The sequence below is a fragment of the Mobula hypostoma genome, chromosome 12, assembly GCF_963921235.1.
Source record: "Mobula hypostoma chromosome 12, sMobHyp1.1, whole genome shotgun sequence".
Classification (NCBI taxonomy): Eukaryota; Metazoa; Chordata; class Chondrichthyes; order Myliobatiformes; family Myliobatidae; genus Mobula; species Mobula hypostoma.
This window is the reverse complement of record NC_086108.1, coordinates 117,713,598-117,738,111: the sequence shown is the minus strand read 5'-3', so window position 1 is coordinate 117,738,111 and position 24,514 is coordinate 117,713,598. Positions and strand designations below refer to the sequence as shown.

General features: G+C 45.7%; 1 protein-coding gene across 3 annotated transcripts in view; it reads right to left on the bottom strand.

The window, feature by feature from the left end:
- The window catches only part of LOC134355083 (guanine nucleotide exchange factor VAV3), a 398,893-nt gene that overhangs the window by 260,674 nt on the left and 113,705 nt on the right, over positions 1–24,514 (bottom strand). For 2 of the 3 annotated variants that reach the window (XM_063064827.1, XM_063064829.1), the window contains exons 4-8: positions 22,729–22,794; positions 21,362–21,470; positions 15,837–15,929; positions 4,701–4,769; positions 4,262–4,365 (exon numbers count right to left, since the gene is read on the bottom strand). In XM_063064827.1, coding sequence (XP_062920897.1) covers positions 4,262–4,365; positions 4,701–4,769; positions 15,837–15,929; positions 21,362–21,470; positions 22,729–22,794 — 441 coding nt within the window. The remainder of the gene's footprint in view (positions 1–4,261; positions 4,366–4,700; positions 4,770–15,836; positions 15,930–21,361; positions 21,471–22,728; positions 22,795–24,514) is intronic. The other variant, XM_063064828.1, reaches the window with a different exon arrangement.

Genomic DNA, 24,514 nt, shown 5'->3' with positions numbered 1-24,514 from the left:
TGGACTACATCCCAGAGTCCTGAGAGAGATTACTGAAGAGATAACAGATATATTGGCATGGTCCCAAAGGACTGCAAAATTGTAAATGTCACTCCATTCTTTAAGAAGGGAGGAAGACAAAATTAAGGAAATTATAAGCCAGTTAGCCTAACCTCAGAGGTTCATTATTAAGGATGAGGTTTCGGGGTACTTGGAGACAAATGATAAAATACGTCAAAGTCAGCTTGGTTCAGTATAGGGAAATCTTGCCTGACAAATCTGTTAGAGTTCTTCGAGGAAGCAACAAGCAAGGTGGACAAAGGAGAGGCAGTAGATGTCATTTACTTAGATTTTCGGACTGCATTTGATAAGGTGCCTCACATAAGGTGTATAAGATGATGAGAGGCATTGATCATGTGGATAGTCAGAGGCTTTTTCCCAGAGCTGAAATGGTTGCCACAAGAGGACACAGGTTTAAGGTGCTGGGGAGTAGGTACAGAGGAGATGTCAGGGGTAAGTTTTTACTCAGAGAGTGGTGAGTGCATGGAATGGGCTGCCGGCAACGGTCATGAAGGCAGATACGATAGGGTCTTTTAAGAGACTTTTAGATAGATACATGGAGCTTAGAAAAATAGAGGGCTATGGGGAAGTCCAATAATTTCTAAGGTAGGGACGTGTTTGGCACAACTTTTTGGGCTGAAGGGCCTGTACTGTGCTGTAGGTTTTCTATGTTTCTAAAATCCTATGGTATTACAGGAAAGATACTGGTATGGATAGAGGAATGACTGACAGGCAAGAGACAGCGAGTGGAAATAAAAGGGGCCTCTCCTGGTTGGCTGCCAGTGACTAGTGTTGTTCCTCAGGGGTCAGTATTGGGAACACTGCTTTTCATATTGTTTGTCAATGATCTAGAGAGTGGAATTGATGGCTTTGTATCGAGGCTTGCAGATGATACGAAGATCGGTGGAGGGACAGATGGTGCTGCGGAAGCAATGCAATTGCAGCAGGACTTGGAGGCACATGATAAAATGGGTCAAAGTCAGCATTGTTTCCTCAAGGGAAAATCTGCTTATAAATCTTTGAAATTCTTTGAAGAATTAGCAAGTGGGATAGACAAGAGAATCAGCGGATGTTTTGTACTTGCTTTTTCAGAAGGCCTTTGAGAACTTGCCACACATGAGGCTACTTAACAAGTTAAGAGCCCATGATATTAAAGGAAAGATACTAGCATGGATAGAGCATTGACTGATTGGCAAGAGGCAAAGAGTGGGAATAAAGGGAAGCTTTCCTGGTTGGGTGCTGGTACCTAGTGGTATTCCACAGCTGTCTGTGTTGGGAACCACTTCTTTCTTACATTATATGCTAATGCTTAGTTTGACAGAATTGATGGCTTTGTGGCCAAGTCTGCAGACGAGACTAAGATGGATGAAGGGGCAGGTTGTTGTGAAGAAGCATAGAGACTGCAGAAGGACTAGGACAGATTATGAGAATAGGCAAAGAAGTGGAAGCTGGAATACAGTGTCAGGAAGTGTATGGCCATGCACTTTGGTAGAAGAAATAAAAGTGTAGACTATTTTCTAAATGGAGAGAAATTTCAAAAATCTGAGGTGGAAATGAACTTGGAATTCTTTGTGCAGAGTTCCCTAAGGGTTAACTTGTAGGTTGAGACAGTGGTGAGGAAGGCAAATGGACTATAATATAAAAGCCAGAATGTAATGCTGACGCTTTATAAGGCACTGGGTGAGGCCTACTTGGAATACTGGGAGCAGTTTTATGCCCGTAATCTGAGAAAGGATGTGCTGACATTGGAGAAGCTTCAGACAAGGTCCATGAAAATGATTCCAGGATTGAACGGCTTGTCATGTGAAGAGCATTTGATGGTTCTGGGCCTGTACTCACTGGAATTCAGAGGAATGAGGGGAGGTCTCATTGAGATGTATCAAATGTTGAAAAGCCTCGAGAGAGAGTGGTTTTTGAGAGGATGTTTCCTGTGGTGGGGGAGTCTTAGACCAGAAGACACAGCCTCAGAATGGAGTGACATCCATTTGGAATGGAGATAAGGAGGAGTTTATTGCGCCAGAGAGTCATGAATCTGTGGAATTCGTTGCCACAGGTGCTGTGGAGGTCAAGTTATTGTATATATTTAAGGCAGAGGTTGATCGATACTTGATTAGTCAGGGCATGAAGGGATTCAGGGAAAGGCAGGATATTAAGGCTGTGAGGGAAGATGGATCAGCCATGATGAAATGACGAAGCAGACTTGATGGACTGAATGGCCTAATTTTGCTCCTATATCTTATTGTCTTAGGATTGGGGGGTAGAGTGTGCAGTGGATAGCAAGGATGTCTATCATAGCTTGCAGCGGGATCCGGACCAGATGGAAAAATGGGCTGAAAATGACAGATAAAATTTGATGTAGATAAGTGTGAGGTGTTCTAACCAGGGTAGATCTTACACAGTGAGCTGTAGGAAACTGAAGTGTGTGGTAGAACAGAGGACTGTGGGAATATAGATCGATAATATCTTGAAAGTGGCGTTACAGGTAGGTAGGAAGGAAAGCTTTTGGCACATTGGCCTTTATAAATCAATGTACGGAGTGCAGGAATTGGGATGCTATGTTGAAAAATTATCTTGGCAAAGCCTAATTTGGAGTATGGTGTGCAGTTTTGGTTACCAAACTCCAGGAAAGATGTAAATGTTTGAAAGATTGCACAGAAGACTTTCAAGGGTGCTGCTGGGACTTTAGGATCTGAGTTATAGGGAAGGATTGAATAGGTAAGGACTTCATTCCCTAGAACATCGAAGACTGAGGGGAGATTTCATAGACGTATACAAAATTATGAGGGGTATTGATTGAGTAAATACAAGCTGGCTTTTTCTACTGAGTTTGGGTGAGACTACAACCTGAGGTCATCAGTTAAGAGTGAAAGGTGAAATGTTTAAGGGGAACATGAGGAAAAATTTCTTCACTGAGAGGATGGTGAGAGTGTGGAACGAGCTGCCAGCAAAAGAGGTGGATGCGGAGTCGATTTCAACATTTATGAGAAATTTGGTTAAGTACATGGATGGGAAGGTCTGGAGCACTATAGTCTGGGTGAAGGTCAATTGAACTAGGCAGATTAATGTTTGAGCTCAGACTAGATGGGTACATAGGCCTGTTTCTGTGTTGTAGTATTCTAAGACTTGATGACTCTATGACCCTCCACCATTGTATTTCTGAAGAGTTCATGAACTCATGATCGTTATCTTGCTATTCCTCTTTTCAGGTAGCACACAAAATACAGATTGTATTCCTATCAACCTACCTTTTAAACATTGTGACCTACCCACCTCAACACTTCCTCTGGCAGCTTGTTCCATATACTCACCATCATCTGCGTGAAAAAGTTGCCCCTCATATCCCTTTTAAATCCTTTGCCCTCTCACCTAAACCTATGCTCACCTAGATCTGGACTTCCTTACCCTGAAGAAAAGACTATTACCATGCACCTGATCTGTGCCTCTTATAATTTTAAACATTTCTATAAGATCAGCCCTCATTTTCCTTCATTCCTAGAAATAAAGACCCAGCCTGGCCAACCTCTCCCTGTAACCCAGGCACTCTGTTCAGCTGAGACTGTTCTCTTCCTGGAATGCAGGAGGCTGAGGGTTGACCTTATACAGATTTATAGAAATAAGATGGGTTCCCTTCATCTTCAAGAGTCTAAGAGCCTCTTAAAGTTCTTACTGAAAATATTTCAGATGCTGAGGGGGAGATGTGGAGGTGTTTCCACCAGTGGGAGAGTCTCAAACGAGGGGTTACAGTTACAGGAATAGGGGGATAGACATTTAAAACTGAGGTGTCTGGAGACTTCTCATAGAGGGAGGGCAATCTCTGGAACTCTCCACCCCAGTGAGTGTGGAAAGTGGATACTGGTGGTGGGGGGATATAAAGAGGAAGGAGAGAAATGCTAGGGTACTCAGGGTGATTGGAAAACTAGCACAGCAAAGGTGCAGCATGAGACTTATCAATCATGAGTGGGGATGACTGGAAGTGTTGGATCAGCCCATGATTGAATGGCAGAGTAGACTTGATGGGCCAAATGGCCTACTTCTGCTCTTATATCTTATGGTCTTATGATTGTATTGGCTGGGAGGGTTGAGTGGCCTCCTCCTGCTCCTATTCTCATCCGTTCTTGTGTGACAGAAGGAGAAAAGCAAACTTAATCTCTAGTTTGGCAATCCTCATAATTTTATCAACAATTCATACAAACTCTAGAAATGGCCCGACCAGAGGAGTTACCTCTCCTTGTACTTGATGAAGACCTGGTAGAGATTCTGCTGATTTTTGGACAGAATAACAGACTTCAGTTCCATATTCAGGTCCCTGTGGACATTAACCAGAGCCTGGGCAGAGAGAGGTAGGATCTCAGCAGTTGTCACAATCAATCTGGTCCTCAGTACATTTTGGTAATTAACTGCACATTGAATATATATCCAGGGAGCTTCAGTATATATTATCTCATACACCAGAATGTATTTATAGTCACATTCTAACGCACATTCATTCTATAGCACAGCTTCTTGCACACTTACTCACTCACTCACTCCTCTCATTTACACACACCAGCACTCACTCCAATTCAGGGCTCGTCACACTCGATCACTCCATTTGTCCTCAGCTCTCCCTCCCCCAATCTCCCATGTCGCTACTGCCCCTCTGTCACTGCTCAAGTCCTCACCTCCATGTTGATGAAGATTGTTTCCATGTCGGCCACTGTTAAATATTGTCTCAATGGGATCATGAAATACTGTAACACAAATACGGTATGGATTGAGAGCCTCATCCAATCACCCCCAGACCCCTTGGTGAGGGTGGGGCCAGCCCTTTAATCTCCTGATTGCCCAGGACATCCCAGGGATGATCCCACCCACTGTGTGACCACAAATGCAGAAGAAATATCAGGAAATCAGAGAATTAGATTTTGGAGTGATTGGTGATGGCGGGGGGGCGTGGCTCATGGATGGGATAAAATTTGGCGGGAGGAGAAGATGGCAGCGCACCGTGCGTGCGCAGCTCTTCGGTGAAAAATGATATCGTATCTGTTAAATAGGGGCCGTGGACAATTTCTGATTTGATGGAGATAGGCGTGAAAGCACAGAGGAACATCTGGAGAAATTTCTGAAATGCCCATCTGCTGCTGTCGTTACTGTGTGGTTGGGAATCTTTCAGAGGGTAGGCCTCAAAATCCCCGGCCTTGCCTCCTTTTGGCGACCAAGAAAGAGGTCGAATCGCTCGGACAGAGATGGCACTCAGTACTCGGTGTCGGACAGCCAATCAGAGCTCGAAGTTTTCGGATGACTCAGAGTTGGATTGTGGTCGGCATGGCAGGGAGAGTTTTTCTTCCCTCTCCCGTCTGTGTGAGATGTGGGACATTTGAGAAACTTTGAACCTTACTGTGCTTACGGACTTCTTCATCAAGTTATGGTATTGTGCACTGTTGTAACTATATGTATAGTTATGTGGTTTTGTCAGTTTTTTCAGTCTTGGTCTGTCCTGTGTTTTGTGATATCACACCGGAGGAAATAATGTATCATTTCTTAATGCATGCATTACTAAATGACAATAAAAGGGGACTATGTGTCTTCATAATCTAAAAATATAAATGAGGAGGGCTAGGAAGCGAATTTGTAGGTGGGAGAATCCTAAAGTTGCAGAACAATATAGCAAGGATACAGGTCATTTGGTCCATTGAACCACAGTGGCCATCCAATTTCCTGTATTGGCCTGGTATATCCCTCTGCACCCGAACTCGGCAGGTCAGGCAACATCCATGGAAATGAAGAAACAGTCTACGTTTTGGGCCGAGACCCTTCATCAAGACTGGAAAGGTGAGGGAAGATGCCAGAATAAAAAAGTGGGGGATGGGGAAGGAAGACAAGCTAGAAGGTGATTGGTGAAGTCATGTGGGTGCGAAAGGCACAGGGCTGGAGCAGATGGGATGTGATGGGGAGGAGAGTGGACCATTGGATAAAGGGAAGGAAGAGGGGACCCAGAGTAGGATGAAAGACAGGTGAGATGAGGTAAGAGGCCAGAGTGGGGAATAGAAGAAGAGGGGTGAGTGGAGGGGAAAACATTCTGGAAGGAGAAACCAATTTTCATGCTGTCAGGTTGGAGGCTACCCAGACGGAATATGAGGTGCTGCGCCTCCACCCATCTTGCCACAAGAGGAGGCCATGGACAGACATGTTGGAACAGGAATGGAAATTGGCGTTAAAATGTTTGGCCACCACGAAGTTCCACTTTTGGGGGATGGAGCTGAGCTGCTTGATAAAGTTGTTCCCCAATTTATAACACATTTCACAAATGTAGAGGAGGCTGCATTAAGAGCACCAAATACAATCGACAACCCATGTAGATTCACAGGTGAAGTGTTGCCTCACCTTGAAGGACAGATTGGGACCCCGAATGGAGGTGAGGGAGGCAGTGAATGGACAGGCATAAGGCTGTGGTTGCTTGCAGAGATAGTGCTGGGAGGGAGACTAGTGGGGAGGGATGAATGGACAAGGGAATCACAGAGGGAGCGATCCCTGTGGAAAAGGTGGGGGGGGGAGGAAGAGATGTGTTTGAAAATGGCGCAAGTTGTGGAGAATGATGTGTTGGATATGGAGGCTCATGGGGTGGTGAGTAAGGACAAGAACTCTATCACTGATAAGGTTGAGGGAAGATGGGATGAGTGCAGATGTGTGGGAAATAGAGGAGATGCAGGTGAGGGCGGCATCAATGGTGGAGGAAAGGAAAACCTGTTCTTTGAAGAAAGAGGCCATCTCTGATGTCCTTCAAAGGAAATCCTCACCCTGGGATAGACGCAGTAGAGATGAAGGAACTGAGAAAAGGAGACAATGTGGGAAGAGCTAAAAGACCATAAGATATAGGAACAGAATTAGGCTATTTGGCCCATTAAATCCGCTCTGCCATTTCTTCATGGCTGATTCAATTTTCCTCTCAGCCCCAAATTCCCACCTTCTGCCCATATCCCTTCATGCCCTGGCCAATCAAGAATCTATCAACATCTGCCTTAAATAGATACACAGACTTGGCCATCAATAAGTCAAAGACAACATGGTTTCTGTAAAAAGAAATCTGCCTGGCAAATCTGTTCGAGTTCTTTGAGAAGTAACCAGCAGGGTGGACAAAAGAGAAGCAGTGGATGTCATTTATTTGTATTTTCAAAAGGCATTTCATAAGATGCCAGACATGAGGCTGCTTAACAAGATAAAATCCTATGGCATTACAGGAAAGATACTGGCATGGATAGAAGAATGGCTGACAGGCAGGAGGCAGCAAGTGGGAATAAAAGGGGCTTTTTCCATTGGCTACCAGTGACTAGGGGTGTTGCTCAGGGGTCAATATTGGGACCACTACTTTTCACATCGTTTGTCAATGATTTAGATAATGGAATTGACAGCTTAGTGCCAGAGTTTGCAGATGGTATGAAGCTAGATGGAGGGGTAGGTAGTGCAGATTATTATTTAACTGGTGAAAGATTGCAGCATGCTGTTGTGCAGAGGGACTGAGGAGTGCTTGTGCATGAATCGCAAAAAGTTGGCTTGCAGGTGCAACAGGTTATTAAGAAGGCAAACAGAATGTTGGCCTCATTGCTAGAGGGATTGAATTCAAAAGCAGGGAGGTCATGCTGCAACTATACAGGGTACTGGTGAGGCCGCACCTGGAGTACTGTGTGCAGTTGTGGTCTCCATACTTGAGGAGGGATATACTGGCTTTGGAGGCAGTGCAGAGGAGGTTCACCAGGTTGATTCCAGGGATGAAGGGGTTAACCTATGAGGAGAGATTGAGTCGCCTGGGACTATACTCTCTGGAGTTCAGAAGAATGAGAGGGGATCTTATAGAAACATACAAAATTTTGAAAGGGATAGATAAGATAGAAGGAGGAAAGTTGTTTCCATTGGTAGGTGAGACTAGAACTAGAGGACATTGCCTCAAGATTCAGGGGAGAAGATTTAGGACGGAGATGAGGAGAAACTGTTTTTCCCAGAGAGTGGTGAATCTGTGGAATTCTCTGCCCAGGGAAGCAGTTGAGGCTTCTTCACTAAATATATTTAAGAAACAGTTAGATAGGTTTTTACATAGTAAGGGAATTAAGGGTTATGGGGAAAAGCCAGGTAGACAGAGCTGAGTTTATGGACAGATCAGCCATGATCTTATTGAATGGCGGGGCAGGCTCAATGTGCTCCTATTTCTTATGTTCTTATGTAACATACAAGGAAGCCGAAGATAGTGGGAAGACATAGGATTGGGAACCCTTTAAAAATTTGCAGAAGGAAACTAAGAAGGTCATTAGGAAGGAAAAGATGAATTATGAAAGGAAGCTGGCAACTAATACCAAAGAAGATACTAAAAGCTTTTTTAAATATAAAAAAGGGCAAAAAAGAGCCGAGGGTAGATATAGGACCAATAGAAAATGATGCTGGAGATACTGTAATGAGAGATGCAGAGATGCCAATGGAAGATATCTGCAGTATACCAGACATTCAGAAGTGTCAGAGAAGTGAAATATGTGCAGTGAAAATTACGACTGAGAAGCTGCTCAGGAAGCTTAATGGTCTGAGGGTGGATAAATCTCCAGGACCTGATGGAATACAACCCTCAGGTTCTGAAGGAAGTAGCTGGAGAGATTATAGAGGCATTATCGATGATTGTTCAAGAATCGATAAGATTCTGGCATTGTACCAGATGACTGGAAAATTGCAAATGTTACTCCACTATTTAAGAAGGGAGAGAGGCAGCAGAAAGGAAAATATAGTCCTGTTAGCCTGATATCAGTGGTTGGAAAGTTGGTAGAATTGTTTGTTAGGGATGAGATGACGGAGTACCCAGAAGCACATGACAACAGAGGCCAAAGCCAGCATGGTTTCCTGAAAGGAAAATCCTTCCTGACTAACCCACTGCAATTTTTTGAGGAAATTGCAAAGGAGATGCAGTAGATGTGGTGTACTTGGATATTCATAAGCCCTTAGACAAGGAGCCGCACATGAGGCTGCTTAGCAAGATAAGAGCCCATGGAATTACAGGGAAGTTAGACACATGAATGGAGCATTAGCTCATCGACAGAAAACAGAGAATGAGAATAAAGGGGTCCTATTCTGGCTGGCTGCTGGTTACCAGTGGAGTTCCACAGGTGCCGATGTTGGGACCGCTGCTTTTTACAATGTATGTCAATGATTTGAACAATGGGATTAATGGATTTGTGGCGAAATTTGCTGATCATACAAAGATAGGTTGAGGAGTGGGTAGTGTTGAGGAAACAGAGAGCCTGCAGAGAGACTTAGATAGTTTAAGGGAATGGGCAAAGAAGTGGCAAATGAAATACAATGTTGTGAAGTGTATGGTCATACATTTTGATGGAAGGAATAAACAGGCAGACTATTATTTAGATAGTGAGAGAACTCAAAATGCAGAGATGCAAAGAGTCCTTGTGCACAATACCCTAAAGGTTAAGCTCCAGGTTGAGTCGGTCATGAAGAAGTCAAATGCAATGCTAGCATTTATTTCTAGAGGTATAGAATATAAGAGCAGGGATGTGATCTGGATGATGGGGTGGTAAATTGGATTAGTAAGCATGCAGATGATACTAAGATAGGTGGTGTTGTGGATAATGAAGTAGGTTTTCAAAGCTTGCAGAGAGATTTAGGCCAGTTAGAAAAGTGGGCTGAAAGATGGCAGATGGAGTTTAATGCTGAAAAATGTGAGGTGCTACATTTTGGTAGGACTAATCAAAATAGGACATACGTGGTAAATGGTAGGGCATTGAAGAATGCAGTTGAACAGAGGGATCTAGGAATAATAATGCATAGTTCCCTGAAGGTGGAATTTCATGTGGATAGGGTGGTGAAGAAAGCTTTTGGTATGCTGGCCTTTATTAATCAGAGCATTAAGTATAGGAGTTGGGGTGTAATGTTGAAATTGTATAAGGCATTGGTAAGGCCAAATTTGGAGTATTGTGCACAGTTCTGGTCACCGAATTATAGGAAAGACGTCAATAAAATTGAGAGCGTACAGAGGAAATTTACTAAAATGTTGCCTGGGTTTCATCACCTAAGTTACAGAGAAAGGTTGAACAAGTTAGGTCTTTATTCTTTGGAGCGTAGAAGGTTGAGAGAGGACTTGATAGAGGTGTTTAAAATTATGAGGGGGATTGATAGAGTTGACATGGATAGGCTTTTTTCCATTGAGAATGAGGGAGATTCAAACAAGAGGACATGAGTTGAGAGTTAAAGGGCAAAAGTTTAGGGGTAACATGAGGGGGAACTTCTTTACTCAGAGAGTGGTAGCTCTGTGGAACGAGCTTCCAGAAGAAGTGGTTGAGACAGGTTCAATGTTGTTGTTTAAAGTTAAATTGGATAGATATATGGACAGGAAAGGAATGGAGGGTTATGGGCTGAGTGCAGGTCGGTGGGACGAGGTGAGAGTAAGAGTTCGGCATGGACTAGAAGGGCCGAGATGGCCTGTTTCCGTGCTGTAATTGTTATATGGTGATGTTGAGGCTCAATAAGGCACTTGTGAGACCACACGGAGTATTCTGGGAACTTTCGGGCTCTTTATTTTAGAACGGATATACTGACATTGAAAGGGTTCGGAGAAGATTCACAAGAATGATTCCAGGAATGAAAAGGTTACTGTTTGAGGAATGTCTGGCAGCTCTTGGGCTGTATTCCCTGGAATTCAGGAGAATGAGAAACATTCCGAATGTTAAAAGGCCTGAACAGATTAGATATGGCAGTTATTTTCCATGGTAAGAGAGTGCAGGACAATGAAGGACATCCATTTAGAACCATAGAAACTATAGCACAGAAACAGGCCTTTTGGCCCTTCTTGGCTGTGCCAAACCATTTTCTGCCTAGTCCCACTGACCTGCACATGGACCATATCCCTCCATACACCTCCCATCCATGTATCTGTCCAATTTATTCTTAAATGTTAAAAAAGAACCCGCATTTACCACCTCATCTGGCAGCTCATTCCATACTCCCACCACTCTCTGTGTGAAGAAGCCCCCCCCCCATGTTCCCTTTAAACTTTTCCCCCCTCACCCTTAACCCATGTCCTCTGGTTTTTTTCTCCCCTTGCCTCAGTGGAAAAAGCTTGCTTGCATTCACTCTATCTATGCCCATCATAATTTTATATACCTCTATCAAATCTCCCCTCATTCTTCTACGCTCCAGGGAATAAAGTCCTAACCTATTCAACCTTTCTCTGTAACTGAGTTTCTCAAGTCCTGGCAACATCCTTGTAAACCTTCTCTGCACTCTTTCAACCTTATTTATATCCTTCCTGTAATTTGGTGACCAGAACTGAACACAATACTCCAGATTTGGCCTCACCAATGCCTTAAACAACCTCATCATAACATTCCAGCTCTTATACTCAATACTTTGATTAATAAAGGCCAATGTACCAAAAGCTCTCTTTACGACCCTATCTACCTGTGACACCACTTTTAGGGAATTTTGTATCTGTATTCCCAGATCCCTCTGTTCTACTGCACTCCTCAGTGCCTTACCATTAACCCTGTATGTTCTACCTTGGTTTGTCCTTCCAACGTGCAACACCTCACACTTGTCTGTATTAAACTCCATCTGCCATTTTTCAGCCCATTTTTCCAGCTGGTCCAAGTCCCTCTGCAGGCTCTGAAAACCTTCCTCACTGTCTACTACACCTCCAATCTTTGTATCATCAGCAAATTTGCTGATCCAATTTACCACATTATCATCCAGATCACTGATATAGATGACAAATAACAATCGACCCAGCACCGATCCCCGTGGCACACCACTAGTCACAGGCCTCCACTCGGAGAAGCAATTCTCTACTCCCACTCTTTGGCTTCTTCCATTGAGCCAATGTCTAATCCAATTTACCACCTCTCCATGTATACCTAGCGACTGAATTTTCCTAACTAACCTCCCATGCGGGACCTTGTCAAAGGCCTTACTGAAGTCCATGTAGACAATATCCACTGCCTTCCCTTCATCCACTTTCCTGGTAACCTCCTCGAAAAACTCCAATAGATTGGTCAAACATGACCACAAAGCCATGTTGACTCTCCCTAATAAGTCCCCGTCTATCCAAATGCTTGTAGATTCTGTCTCTTAGTACTCCCTCCAACAACTTACCTACTACCGACGTTAAACTTAGCGGCCTATTATTTCCCGGAATACTTTTCGATCTTATTTTAAACAACGGAACAACATGATCCACTCTCCAATCCTCCGGCACCTCACCTGTAGACAGCGACATTTTAAATATTTCCGCCAGGGCCCCCGCAATTTCAACACTAGTCTCCTTCAAGGTCCGAGGGAACACCCTGTCAGGTCCCGGGGATTTATCCACTTTAATTTTCCTCAAGACAGCAAGCACCTCCTCCTTTTCAATCTGTACAGTTTCCATGATCTCACTACTTGATTCCCTTAATTCCATAGAGTTCATGCCAGTTTCCTTAGTAAATACAGACGCAAAAAACCTATTTAAGATCTCCCCCATTTCCTTTGGTTCTGCACATAGCTGACCACTCTGATCTTCAAGAGGACCAATTTTATCCCTTACAATCCTTTTGCTCTGAATATACCTGTAAAAACTCTTTGGATTATCCTTCACTTTGACTGCCAAGGCAACCTCATGTCTTCTTTTAGCCCTCCTGATTTCTTTCTTAAGTATTTTCTTGCACTTTTTATACTCCTCAAGCACCTGATTTATTCCCTCAGAACAGAGATGTGGAGAAATTACTTTAGTAATAGGGTGGTAAATCTGTGGAATTTGCTGCCATGAATGGCTGTGGAGGTCAAGTCACTGGGTGCATTTAAGGCAGAAATAGATAGATTCTTGATTAGCCAGGGCATTAAAGTGTATGGGGAGAAGGAAGGGGAGTGAGGATAACTGGAAGAATTAGATCAGCCCATGACTGAATGGTGGAGCAGACTCGATGGGCCAAATGGCCCACTTCTGCTCCTATATCTTTGGGTTTTATGGAGATCAGATAATTATTTAAATAGTAAAAGATTATAGCATGCTGCTGTGCAGAGGACTTTGGAGTGCTTTTGCATGAGTCACAGAAGATTGATTTGCAGATGCAGCAGGTTATCAAGAAGGCAAATGGAATATTGACCTTCATTGCTAGAGGGATTGAATTACGAGCAGGGAGATGATGTTGCAAATGTATGGAGTATGGTGAGACCGCATCTGGAGTATTATATGCTGTTCTGTTCTCCTTACTTGAGGAAGGATATACTGGCTTTGGAGGTGGTGCAGAGGAGGTTCACCAGGTTGATTCCAGAGATCAGGGGGTTAGACCATGAGGAGAAATTGAGTTGCCTGGGACTGTACTCAATGGAATTCAGAAGGACGAGAGGAGATCTTATTGAAACATATAAAATTATGAAAGGGATAGATAAATAGAGGCAGGAAAGTTGTTTCCATTGGTCGGTGAGACTAGAACTAGGGGACATTGCCTCAAGATTCAGGGGAGAAGATTTAGGATGGATATGAAGAGAAACTGTTTTTCCCAGAGAGTGGTGAATCTGTGGAATTCTTTGCCCAGGAAAGCAGTTGAGGCTTCTTCACTAAATATATTTAAGAAACAGTTAGACAGGTTTTTACATAGTAAGGGAATTAAAGGTTATGGGAAAAAGGCAGGTAGATGGAGCTGAGTTTACAGACATGTCAACCATGATCTTATTGAATGGCGGAGCAGGCTAGACAGGTCAGATGGCCTACTGCTGCTCCTATTTCTTATGTTCTTATTTATATCTCAGAAGGGATGTATTGTCATTGGAGAGAATCCAGAGGCGGTTGGCGAGGATGTTTCCAGGAATGAAGGTGTTAACATATGCGTAGCATTTGGCAGCTTTAGGCCTGTACTCACAGGAATTTAGAAGAATGCGGGGGGATCTAATTGAAAGCTACTGAATGCTGAAATGACTAGATAAGAGTGGCTGTGGAGAAGATGTTTCCTGTGGTGGAAGTTTCCAGAACTAGAGGACACAGCCTCCATATTGAGGGGTGACCCTTTAGAACAGAGGTAAGGAGGCTTTTTTTTAGCCAGAGAGTAGTAAATCTGTGAAATACTCTGCCACAGACTGCGGTGGAGGCCAAGTCCATGAGTATCTGAAGGCGGAATTTGATCATTTCCTGATCGGTTAGGGCATCAAAGGATATGGCGAGAAAGCAGGTGTATGGGTTTAAGTGGGATCCAGGATCAGCCATGATGGAATGGCGGAGAAGATCGATGGGCTGAATGGTCTAATTCTGCTTCTCTGTCTTACGGTCTTAAGGTGTGAGTCCTGAGGCTCCTACAGCTTCTTCCTCATGGCAGCAATGAGAATAGAGCATGACCTGGGTGACTGGTTGGTTGATGCTGGATACTCCTTTCCTGTGAGAATTCCCTGTGTAGGTGTGCTAAATGGTGGGGAGTGCTTTATTCGTGATGGACTGGGCTGTATCCACTACTTTTTGTTCAAGGGCATTGGTGCTTCCATACCATGCTGTGATGTATCAGTCAATATACCCTCCACCACACATCTATAGAGTTGAGACACATTAGATGTCATGCTGAATCTTATCTTTGCCTCTCATAATTGGAATATTTTGATATGGTCGACCATAATTTTCACACGTTCCAAAGAATGAAGACATTGTCTACAGAACCTCTTCTTGTAACTCAGGGCCACAAGTCCAGGCAACAGCCTGCTAAATCCTGTCTACACTCTTTCCAGTTTAACCATGTCTTTCAACCAAAATTATACACAACATTCTAAGTGTGGCCTCACCAACAATTTATACAACTCTAAATTATGTCAACCCCTATACTCAGTGACCTGAATGAGGAGGGTCAGCATGTTAAATGCCCCTTTTCACCACTTACAATGAACTATGAACTTGTATTCCTTGGGTCCCCTATTCCATTACACTCTCATGTGATCCATCAATTCACAATGTGAGTCCTACACTAGTTTGACTTTCCAAAATGCATCACTCGCATTTATCTGTATTAAAATCCATTTGCCACTTCTCAAACCACTTCCCTAACAGATCAAGAACTCCCTGTAATCTACAATAACCTTCTTCACTATCAACACCACCTCCGAATTTTGTGTCATTTGTAAACTTACTAATGAAGCCTTGGGTATTCGCATCAAATTCTAAACATAACGAATAACAGCCCTCATCACTGTGACACACCACTAGACACCATCAACTTGCACCCTCTGTTTCCTACCGCTGAGCCACGACTGAATCCAGCTCTCCCTGGATTTTGTGGGACCTAACCTTCCAGATCAGCTTTCCATATGGGACCTAGTTGAAGGCTTTGCTAAAGACCAAACAGACAATCTAGCTGAAAGCGGTAACAGTTTATTGCCCTCCACAGATGCTGCTGACCTGCAGAGATGAGGGCAAGAGAAAGTGAAGTATAAGGGATAAGGATAAGGCTAGGGGATGGCCATGGGGTGCAGTGTGAGATGTGGGGGTGATAGTGTGGGGAGAGAGCGAGAAGGGGAGGGGATGAGAGGTTGGGGTGGAGGCAGTGGGGGAGAGATGGCAGGAGGAGAGGGGTTGGTTGGTGGGGTTGGAAGATGAGGGTGTGGGAGAGAGAGTAAGGGAGGAGAAGAAGGTGTGGGGAGAAAGAGAAAGGGGGGATGAGGAGTTGGGTTGGTGGGGTTGGGGAATAAGGGTGTGAGGAATTGGGTTTGGCATGGTTGGGAAGGAGAAGGTTGATGGGTGAGTGGGAGGAGGGCGGGGTGGGTGGTGGGCAATGTGTGGGACATTCCAGGCAATCGAACACTAACTGGTCCTCCCCCATTACCTTTTCGATGGATTCGAGGGTGTCGGTGTACTTCTCCTCAGTCTGTTTAATCTCCAACAGGCAGCAGGTACGGACGTCGCTCTCCAGCGGTCTCTGCACAAGTACACAGGTTGTCCCTCACACACCTCTGATATAAGAAACCCCATGAAGTTGTCTAAAGCACAAACCTTTCACAGGAGAGAAAACCAGGCAAAGAAACCCCCATGCAGGAACACAACAAGGGGGCAGGACCACACACACAAATTGCTGGGGGAACTCAGCATGTCAAGCAGTATCTGTGCAAGGAATAAACAGTTGACGTTTCGGGCCGAGACACTTCTACAGGACTGGAAAAAAAGATGAGAAGTCAGAGTAAGAAGATGGAGGGAGGGGAGGAAGAAATACTAGGTAGTAGGTGAGACATAAAACTGGGAGAGGGGGAGGGGGTGAAGTAAAGAGTTGGGAAGTTGATTGGTGAAAGAGATAAAGGGCTAGGAGAGGAGGAAGATTATATGAGAGGGTAGAAGACCATTGAAGAAAGCGAAGGAGGAGAGGGTGATGGGCAGGTGAGAAAGGGAAACAGAAATAGGGAATGGTGAGGGGGGGGGGGCAATTACCAGAAGTTCCAGAAATCAATGTTCATGCCATCAGGTTGGAGCCTATCCAGATGGAATATCAGGTGTTGTTCCTCTAACTTGAGTCTGGTCTCATCATGGCAGTAGATGAGGCTGTAGACTGACATGTCAGCATGGGAATGGGAAGTAGAATTAAAATGGGTAGCTACGGGGAAATCCCGCTTTTTCTGGAGGATGGCACATAGCTACTAGGCGAAGTGATCTCCCAATCTACATTGGATTTCACCGACTTTAACTTCCCTAATCTTGATTGGCACTTGATTAGTTCCAAGGGTTTAGATGGGGCAGAGTTTGTTAAGTGTGTCCAGGATGGATTCCTGTCACAGTATGTGGACAGGCCGACCAGGGGGAATACCATACTAGATCTAGTACTAGGTAATGAACCAGGTCAGGTCACAGATCTCTCAGTGGGTGAGCATCTGGGTGACAGTGACCACCGCTCCCTGGCCTTTATAATTATCATGGAAAAGGATAGAATCAGAGAGGACAGGAAAATTTTTAATTGGGGAAAGGCAAATTATGAGGCTATAAGGCTAGAACTTGCGGGTGATTTGCTAGAATTGGGATGATGTTTTTGCAGGGAAATGTACTATAGACTATGTGGTCGATGTTTAGAGATCTCTTGCGGGATGTTAAGGATAAATTTGTCCCGGTGAGGAAGATAAAGAATGGTAGCATGAAGGAACCATGGGTGACAAGTGAGGTGGAAAATCTAGTCAGGTGGAAGAAGGCAGCATACATGAGGTTTAGCAAGCAAGGATCAGATGGGTCTATTGAGGAATATAGAGAAGCAAGAAAGGAGCTTAAGAAGGGGCTGAGAAGAGCAAGAAGGGGGCATGAGAAGGCCTTGGCGAGTAGGGTAAAGGAAAACCCCAAGGCATTCTTCAATTATGTGAAGAAAAAAAGGATAACAGGAGTGAAGGTAGGACCGATTAGAGATAAAGGTAGGAAGATTGCCTGGAGGCTGTGGAAGTGAGCGAGGTCCTCAATGAGTACTTCTCTTCGGTATTCACCAATGAGAGGGAATTTGATGACGGTGAGGACAATATGAGTGAGGTTGATGTTCTGGAGCATGCTGATATTAAGGGAGAGGAGGTGTTGGAGTTGTTAAAATACATTAGGACAGATAAGTCCTCAGGGCCTGACGGAATATTCCCCAGGCTGCTCCACGAGGCGAGAGAAGAGATTGCTGATCCTCTGGCTCGAATCTTTATGTCCTCGTTGTCCACGGGAATGGTACCGGAGGATTGAAGGGAGGCGAATGTTGTTCCCTTGTTCAAAAAAGGTAGTAGGGATAGTCCAGGTAATTATAGACCAGTGAGCCTTACGTCTGTGGTGGGAAAGCTGTTGGAAAAGATTCTTAGAGATGGGATCTATAGGCATTTAGAGAATCGTGGTCTGATCGGGGACAGTCAGCATGGCTTTGTGAAGGGCAGATCGTGTCTAACAAGCCTGATAGAGTTCTTTGAGGAGGTGACCAGGCATATAGATGAGGGTAGTGCAGTGGATGTGATCTATATGGATTTTAGTAAGGCATTTGACAAGGTTCCACACGGTAAGCTTATTCAGAAAGTTAGAAGGCATGGGATCCAGGGAAGTTTGGCCAGGTGGATTCAGAATTGGCTTGCCTGCAGAAGGCAGAGGGTGGAGGTGGAGGGAGTACATTCAGATTGGAGGATTGTGACTAGTGGTGTCCCACAAGGATCTGTTCTGGGACCTCTACTTTTCGTGATTTTTATTAACGACCTGGATGTGGGGGTAGAAGGGTGGGTTGGCAAGTTTGCAGACGACACAAAGGTTGGTGGTGTTGTAGATAGTGTAGAGGATTGTCAAAGATTGCAGAGAGACATTGATAGGATGCAGAAGTGGGCTGAGAAGTGGCAGATGGAGTTCAACCTGGAGAAGTGTGAGGTGGTACACTTTGGAAGGACAAACTCCAAGGCAGAGTACAAAGTAAATGGCAGGATACTTGGTAGTGTGGAGGAGCAGAGGGATCTCGGGGTACATGTCCACAGATCCCTGAAAGTTGCCTCACAGGTGGATAGGGTAGTTAAGAAAGCTTATGGGGTGTTAGCTTTCATCAGTCGAGGGATAGAGTTTAAGAGTCGCGATGTAATGATGCAGCTCTATAAAACTCTGGTTAGGCCACACTTGGAGTACTGTGTCCACTTCTGGTCACCTCAAAGGATGTGGAAGCATTGGAAAGGGTACAGAGGAGATTTACCAGGATGCTGCCTGGTTTAGAAAGTATGCATTATGATCAGAAATTAAGGGAGCTAGGGCTTTACTTTTTGGAGAGAAGGAGGATGAGAGGAGACATGATAGAGGTGTACAAGATAATAAGAGGAATAGATAGAGTGGATAGCCAGCGCCTCTTCCCCAGGGCACCACTGCTCAATACAAGAGCACATGGCTTTAAGGTAAGGGGTGGGAAGTTCAAGGGGGATATTAGAGGAAGGTTTTTTACTCAGAGAGTGGTTGGTGCGTGGAATGCACTGCCTGAGTCAGTGGTGGAGGCAGATACACTAGTGAAGTTTAAGAGACTACTAGACAGGTATATGGAGGAATCTAAGGTGGGGGCTTATATAGGAGGCAGGGTTTGAGGGTCGGCACAACATTGTGGGCCGAAGGGCCTGTACTGTGCTGTACTATTCTATTCTATAAATCTATAGATATACAGGAGGCTACAGCGGGAGCACTGAATACAGCAGATGACTCACTGGTGAAGTATCGCCTCATCTGGAAGGACTGTTTTGAGCCCTGAATGGTAGTGAAGGAAGAGGCATAGGGGCAGTGTAGCATTTGTTCCACTGCAAAGATAAGTACCAGGAGGAAGATCAGTGGGGAGGACGAATGGACAAGGGAGTGGCATAGGGAGTGATCCCTGCAGAAAGCAGAAAGGGGTGGGGTATGGAAAGCTGTGCTTGGTGGTGGGATTCTGTTGGAGATGGCAGAGGTTGAGGAGAATTATGTGCTGGTCACAGAGGCTAATGGGGTGGTAGGCGAGGACAAGAAGAACCCCATCCCTGGTGTGGCAGCGGGAGCATGGGCTGAGGGCAGACATGTGCAAAATGGAAGCGATGCGGGTGAGAGCAGTGTTGATGATGGAGGGAGGGAAGCCCTTTTCTTTGAAGAAGGAGGACACCTCATTAGTTCTGGAATGGAAAGACTCATCCTGAGAGCAGATGTGGTGGAGATAGAAGAACTGCGAGAAGTGGATGGCATTTTTACAAGTGACAGGATAGGAAGAGGTATTATCCAAGCAGCTGTGAGAATCAGTGGGTTTATAAAAAGATATCACTGGAAAGACTGTCTCCAGAGAAAGAGCAAAGAGATTAAGAAAGGGGAAGGAGGTGTTGGAAATGGATCAAGTAAATTTGAGGGCAGAGTGAAAGTTGGAGGCAAAGGCGGACAGGGAGAGGTGTAGGGTCCAGAGTGAGTTACAGAAACAGGGAGATGTACAAGAGACCAGAGGGTTTACAGAAGCAGTGAGGGGTGTAGGGGATGGGGGAGGTTACAGAGACAGGGAGGGGTGTGGGGGCTGGTGGAAGTTACAGAGACAGGGAGGGGTGTAGGGGCTGGTAAGTTACAGAGATGGGGAGGGGTGTAGGGGATGGGGGAGGTTACAGAGACGGGGAGGGGTGTAGGGGCTGGTGGGTTACAGAGATGGGGAGGGGTGTAGGGGCTGGTGGGTTACAGAGATGGGGAGGGGCGTGGGGGATGGGGGAGTTACAGAGATGGGGAGGGGTGTAGGGGATGGGGGAGGTTACAGAGACAGGGAGGGGTGTAGGGGCTGGTGGGTTACAGAGATGGGGAGGGGTGTGGGGGATGGGAGAGTTACAGAGATGGGGAGGGGTGTTGGCGCTGGTGGGTTACAGAGACAGGGAGGGGTGTAGGGGCTGGTGGAAGTTACAGAGATGGGGAAGGGTGTAGGGGCTGGTGGAAGTTATAGAGATGGGGAGGAGTGTTGGCGCTGGTGGGTTACAGAGATAGGGAGGGGTGTAGGGGCTGGTGGAAGTTACAGAGATGGGGAGGGGTGTAGGAGATGAGGGAATTACAGAGATGGGGAGGGGTGTAGGGGCTGGTGAAGTTACAGAGATGGGGAGGGTTGTAGTGGCTGGTGGAAGTTACAGAGATGGGGAGGAGTGTAGGGGCTGGTGGGTTAAAGAGACAGAGAGGGGTTTCAGATGAGGGGCGGGGTGTAGAGGCCAGAGGGGGTTACAGAAACGGGGAGGGTGTAGGGGTCAGAGGGGATTCAGAAATGGGGAGGGTTGTAGGGGTCAGAGGGGATTCAGAGATGAGGAGGGGTGTAGGGGTCAGAGGGGATTCAGAGATGGGGAGGGGTGTAGGGTTGGAGGGGGTTACAGACAGGTAATCGTGTAGAGTTTGGAGGGGCATACTGAGATCAGGGGGATGTTGGGGCTGGAGGGCTTAACAGAGGCAGAGAGAGGTGTAGTAGTCAAAAGGGGTTACTGAGATGGCGGGGGGGAGAGTGTTGAGGCTGGAAGGGGTTACAGAGACAGGGAAGTGTGTTGGGGGTTACAGAGACTGGGAGTGGTCTTGTACCCGCAGAGGGTTATAGAGACATGGAGGGGTGTAGTGACCCCAGGAGTTTATAGACACATGGAGGGGTGTAGGATCTAGAGGGGGGCTAACAGAGACAGGGAGCGATGTAGAGTTACAGAGGCAGGCATTAGATAATAAATGTGTTTGAACTGAGGACGTGCAAACTCTACTATTCACTCACTGCTGGTGAAGTCAGCTGGAACACGCAACCCTGGGAGATATCGAGAATCAATGCTATTTGAAACTTCCTTACCCAACCCTTAATGAAACCTCCCCTTCCCCTTTCCAATTGTAGCTGCATTTCCCCACCTAGATCAGCTGCACGAGTCACACAGAGGGTCTTACTATTGGTTGGGCTGCTTCAACCTTCATCAAGACCTCGTAAACTTCTCCACCTTCGTCATCACCGTAGACACAGTCATAGAGATCTTCCTCATCTTCGACACTCTCCTCACTGTAACACAAACCACAGGATCTGCTGTAGGCACTGGGCACCTGGAGAGCTGCATAAATACTGTGTAGATCCCACAACACAGACACCACACAACATATAGGTTCCACAACATGGACAGAACACATGAAAACATATGGGTTCCACAAATGGGCACATGGGACCCACAACATGGACAGTATATATCATGTGGGTTCTACAAAATGTCAGAATACAACCTTGGTTCTACAACACGGACAGAATATATCACGTGGGTTCCACAACAAAGAGCAGGCCAGAGCCGGAATGTCCCATAGTGTTTGGAGCAGTGTGGAGAGCATGATGTGCCAGCTCCAAGCGAAGTCTCTAAGGAGCTCCTCAGGCCAGAGTGCTGAGGATTGGGGCATGAACCCTATGTCCAGTGACACTGGGAATACCTGCACAGACCTTTTCTAAAAACGTTCATTTAACTTGGGACTGGTGAAAACATCACAACTGAACAATGGTGTTACCCTCAGTACCACCCCTCCCTCAGTACCACCCCTCCCACGGTGTGACCCTCCCTCAGTACCACCCTCCCACAGTGTGACCCTCCCTCAGTACCACCCCTCCCACAGTGTGACCCTCCCTCAGTACCACCCCTCCCTCAGTGTGACCCTCCCTCAGTACCACCCCTCCCACGGTGTGACCCTCCCTCAGTACCACCCCTCCCACAGTGGGACCCTCCCTCAGTACCGCCCCTCCCACAGTGTGACCCTCTCTCAGTACCACCCCTCCCATATTGTGACCCTCCCTTGGTACCACCCCTCCCACAGTGTGACCCTCCCTCAGTACCACCCCTCCCACAGTGTGACCCTCCATCGTACCACCCCTCCCACAGTGTGACCCTCCCTCAGTACCACCCCTCCCACAGTGTGACCCTCCCTCAGTACTACCCTTCCCATGCTGTGACCCTCCCTGAGTGTGAGAGGAAAGTGTGAGTGTGAGTGTGAGCGTGACCCTCCCACAGTACCACAGTGTGAGAGGAAACTGAAGCTCCCAGGGCAGCCCTGGAAATGCCATAAACATAGCACTAGGTGTCAGGATCGTCTTTGTGGTGCTGGAAGCAAAACTTAAATATTATTCATACACAAGACACAAGCAAATCTGCAGATGCTGGAAATTCAAGCAACACACACAGAAAATGCTGGTGAACGCAGCAGGCCAGGCAGCATTTTTGTGTGTGTTGCTGTTATTCATACATTCATATTTGTTACCAATGACTTGCAGATGTTCAACCTACTCAATAAGATCAGCAAGGCTCTTGTAAATGTCTTCATCGGCTTCAGAAACTTCTGTGGGAAATGGTCTGAAAAAGAATCACATTAGTTGTTCCATTTGTACAAAAGGTTGGTGAGGCTCTATTTGGAATGTTGAATTCACCCTCCGTATTCGGAATAGTGCGTTCACCCTCCGTTATCGGAATAGTGTGTTCACTCTCCGTATTCGGAATAGTGTGTTCACCCTCCGTATTCGGAATATTATGTTCACCCTCCCTATTCGGAATAGTGTGTTCACCCTCCGTATTCGGAATATTGTGTTCACCCTCCCTATTCGGAATATTGTGTTCACCCTCCGTATTCGGAATATTGTGTTCACCCTCCCTATTCGGAATATTGTGTTCACCCTCCCTATTCGGAATAGTGTGTTCACCCTCCGTATTCGGAATATTGTGTTCACCCTCCCTATTCGGAATAGTGTGTTCACCCTCCGTATTCGGAATATTGTGTTCACCCTCCGTATTCGGAATAGTGTGTTCACCCTCCCTATTCGGAATATTGTGTTCACCCTCCCTATTCGGAATAGTGTGTTCACCCTCCCTATTCGGAATATTGTGTTCACCCTCCCTATTCGGAATAGTGTGTTCACCCTCCGTATTCGGAATATTGTGTTCACCCTCCCTATTCGGAATATTGTGTTCACCCTCCGTATTCGGAATAGTGTGTTCACCCTCCGTATTCGGAATATTGTGTTCACCCTCCCTATTCGGAATAGTGTGTTCCATTTTGGTCACCCTGCTACAGCAAAGATACCGTTAAGCTGGAATGAATGTAAAGGAGATTTATGAGGATGTTGTCAGACTTGTGGGACTGAGATGGAGAGAGTTGAGCAGGCAGATTTGCTATAATTGTTGGGGGGAGTTTAAACACGGTTGGCAGAGAGATCGGAACTAGACAGTTAGGTCAGATGATGGAGCTAAAGATGTAAAGGCAGAGTTAATATACATAAACTAGAACATGATACAATAACAACAATTCAGAATGCTGTATGAGTGCCACTGGAAAAGTGCAATGCAGGTAAACGATAAAGTGCAAGATCATAACGAGATAGATTCTGAGACAAGGAGACCATCTTGTCGTACAATAGGCCTGTTCTACCCCTAACAGTGGGGTAGAAGCTGTACTTGAGCTTTGTGGTACATGTTTTCAGGCTTTTGTATTTTATAGAAACATAGAAAATAGGTGCAGGAGTAGGCCCTTCGAGCCTGCACCGCCATTCAGTATGATCATGGCTGATCATCTAACTCAGAACCCTGTACCTGCCTTCTCTCCATACCCCCGATCCCTTTAGCCACAAGGGCCATAACTAACTCCATCTTAAATAGAGCCAATGAACTGGCCTCAACTGTTTCCTGTGCAGAGAATTCCACAGATTCACCACTCTCTGTGTGAAGAGTTTTTCCTCAGCTCAGTCCTAAAAGGCTTCCCCTTTATCCTCAAACTGTGACTGATGCCTGAGAGGGGGGAAGAGAGAACGCCCAGGAGTGGTGGGGTCTTTGATTATGCTTACTGCTTTCCTCAGGGAAGAAGAGAGCATATTCAGGGTTATATTCATGCACTTTGGGGAAAGAAGTAAACAGTCAGGCTATTATTTAGATGGGGAGAGAATTCAAAATGCAGAGATGCAGAGGGACTTGGGCGTCCTTGTGCAAGATATCCTAAAGGTTAACCTCCAGGTAGAGTCGGTGGTGAAAAAGGCGAATGCAATGTTGGCATTCATTTCTAGAGATATAGAATATAAGAGCAGGG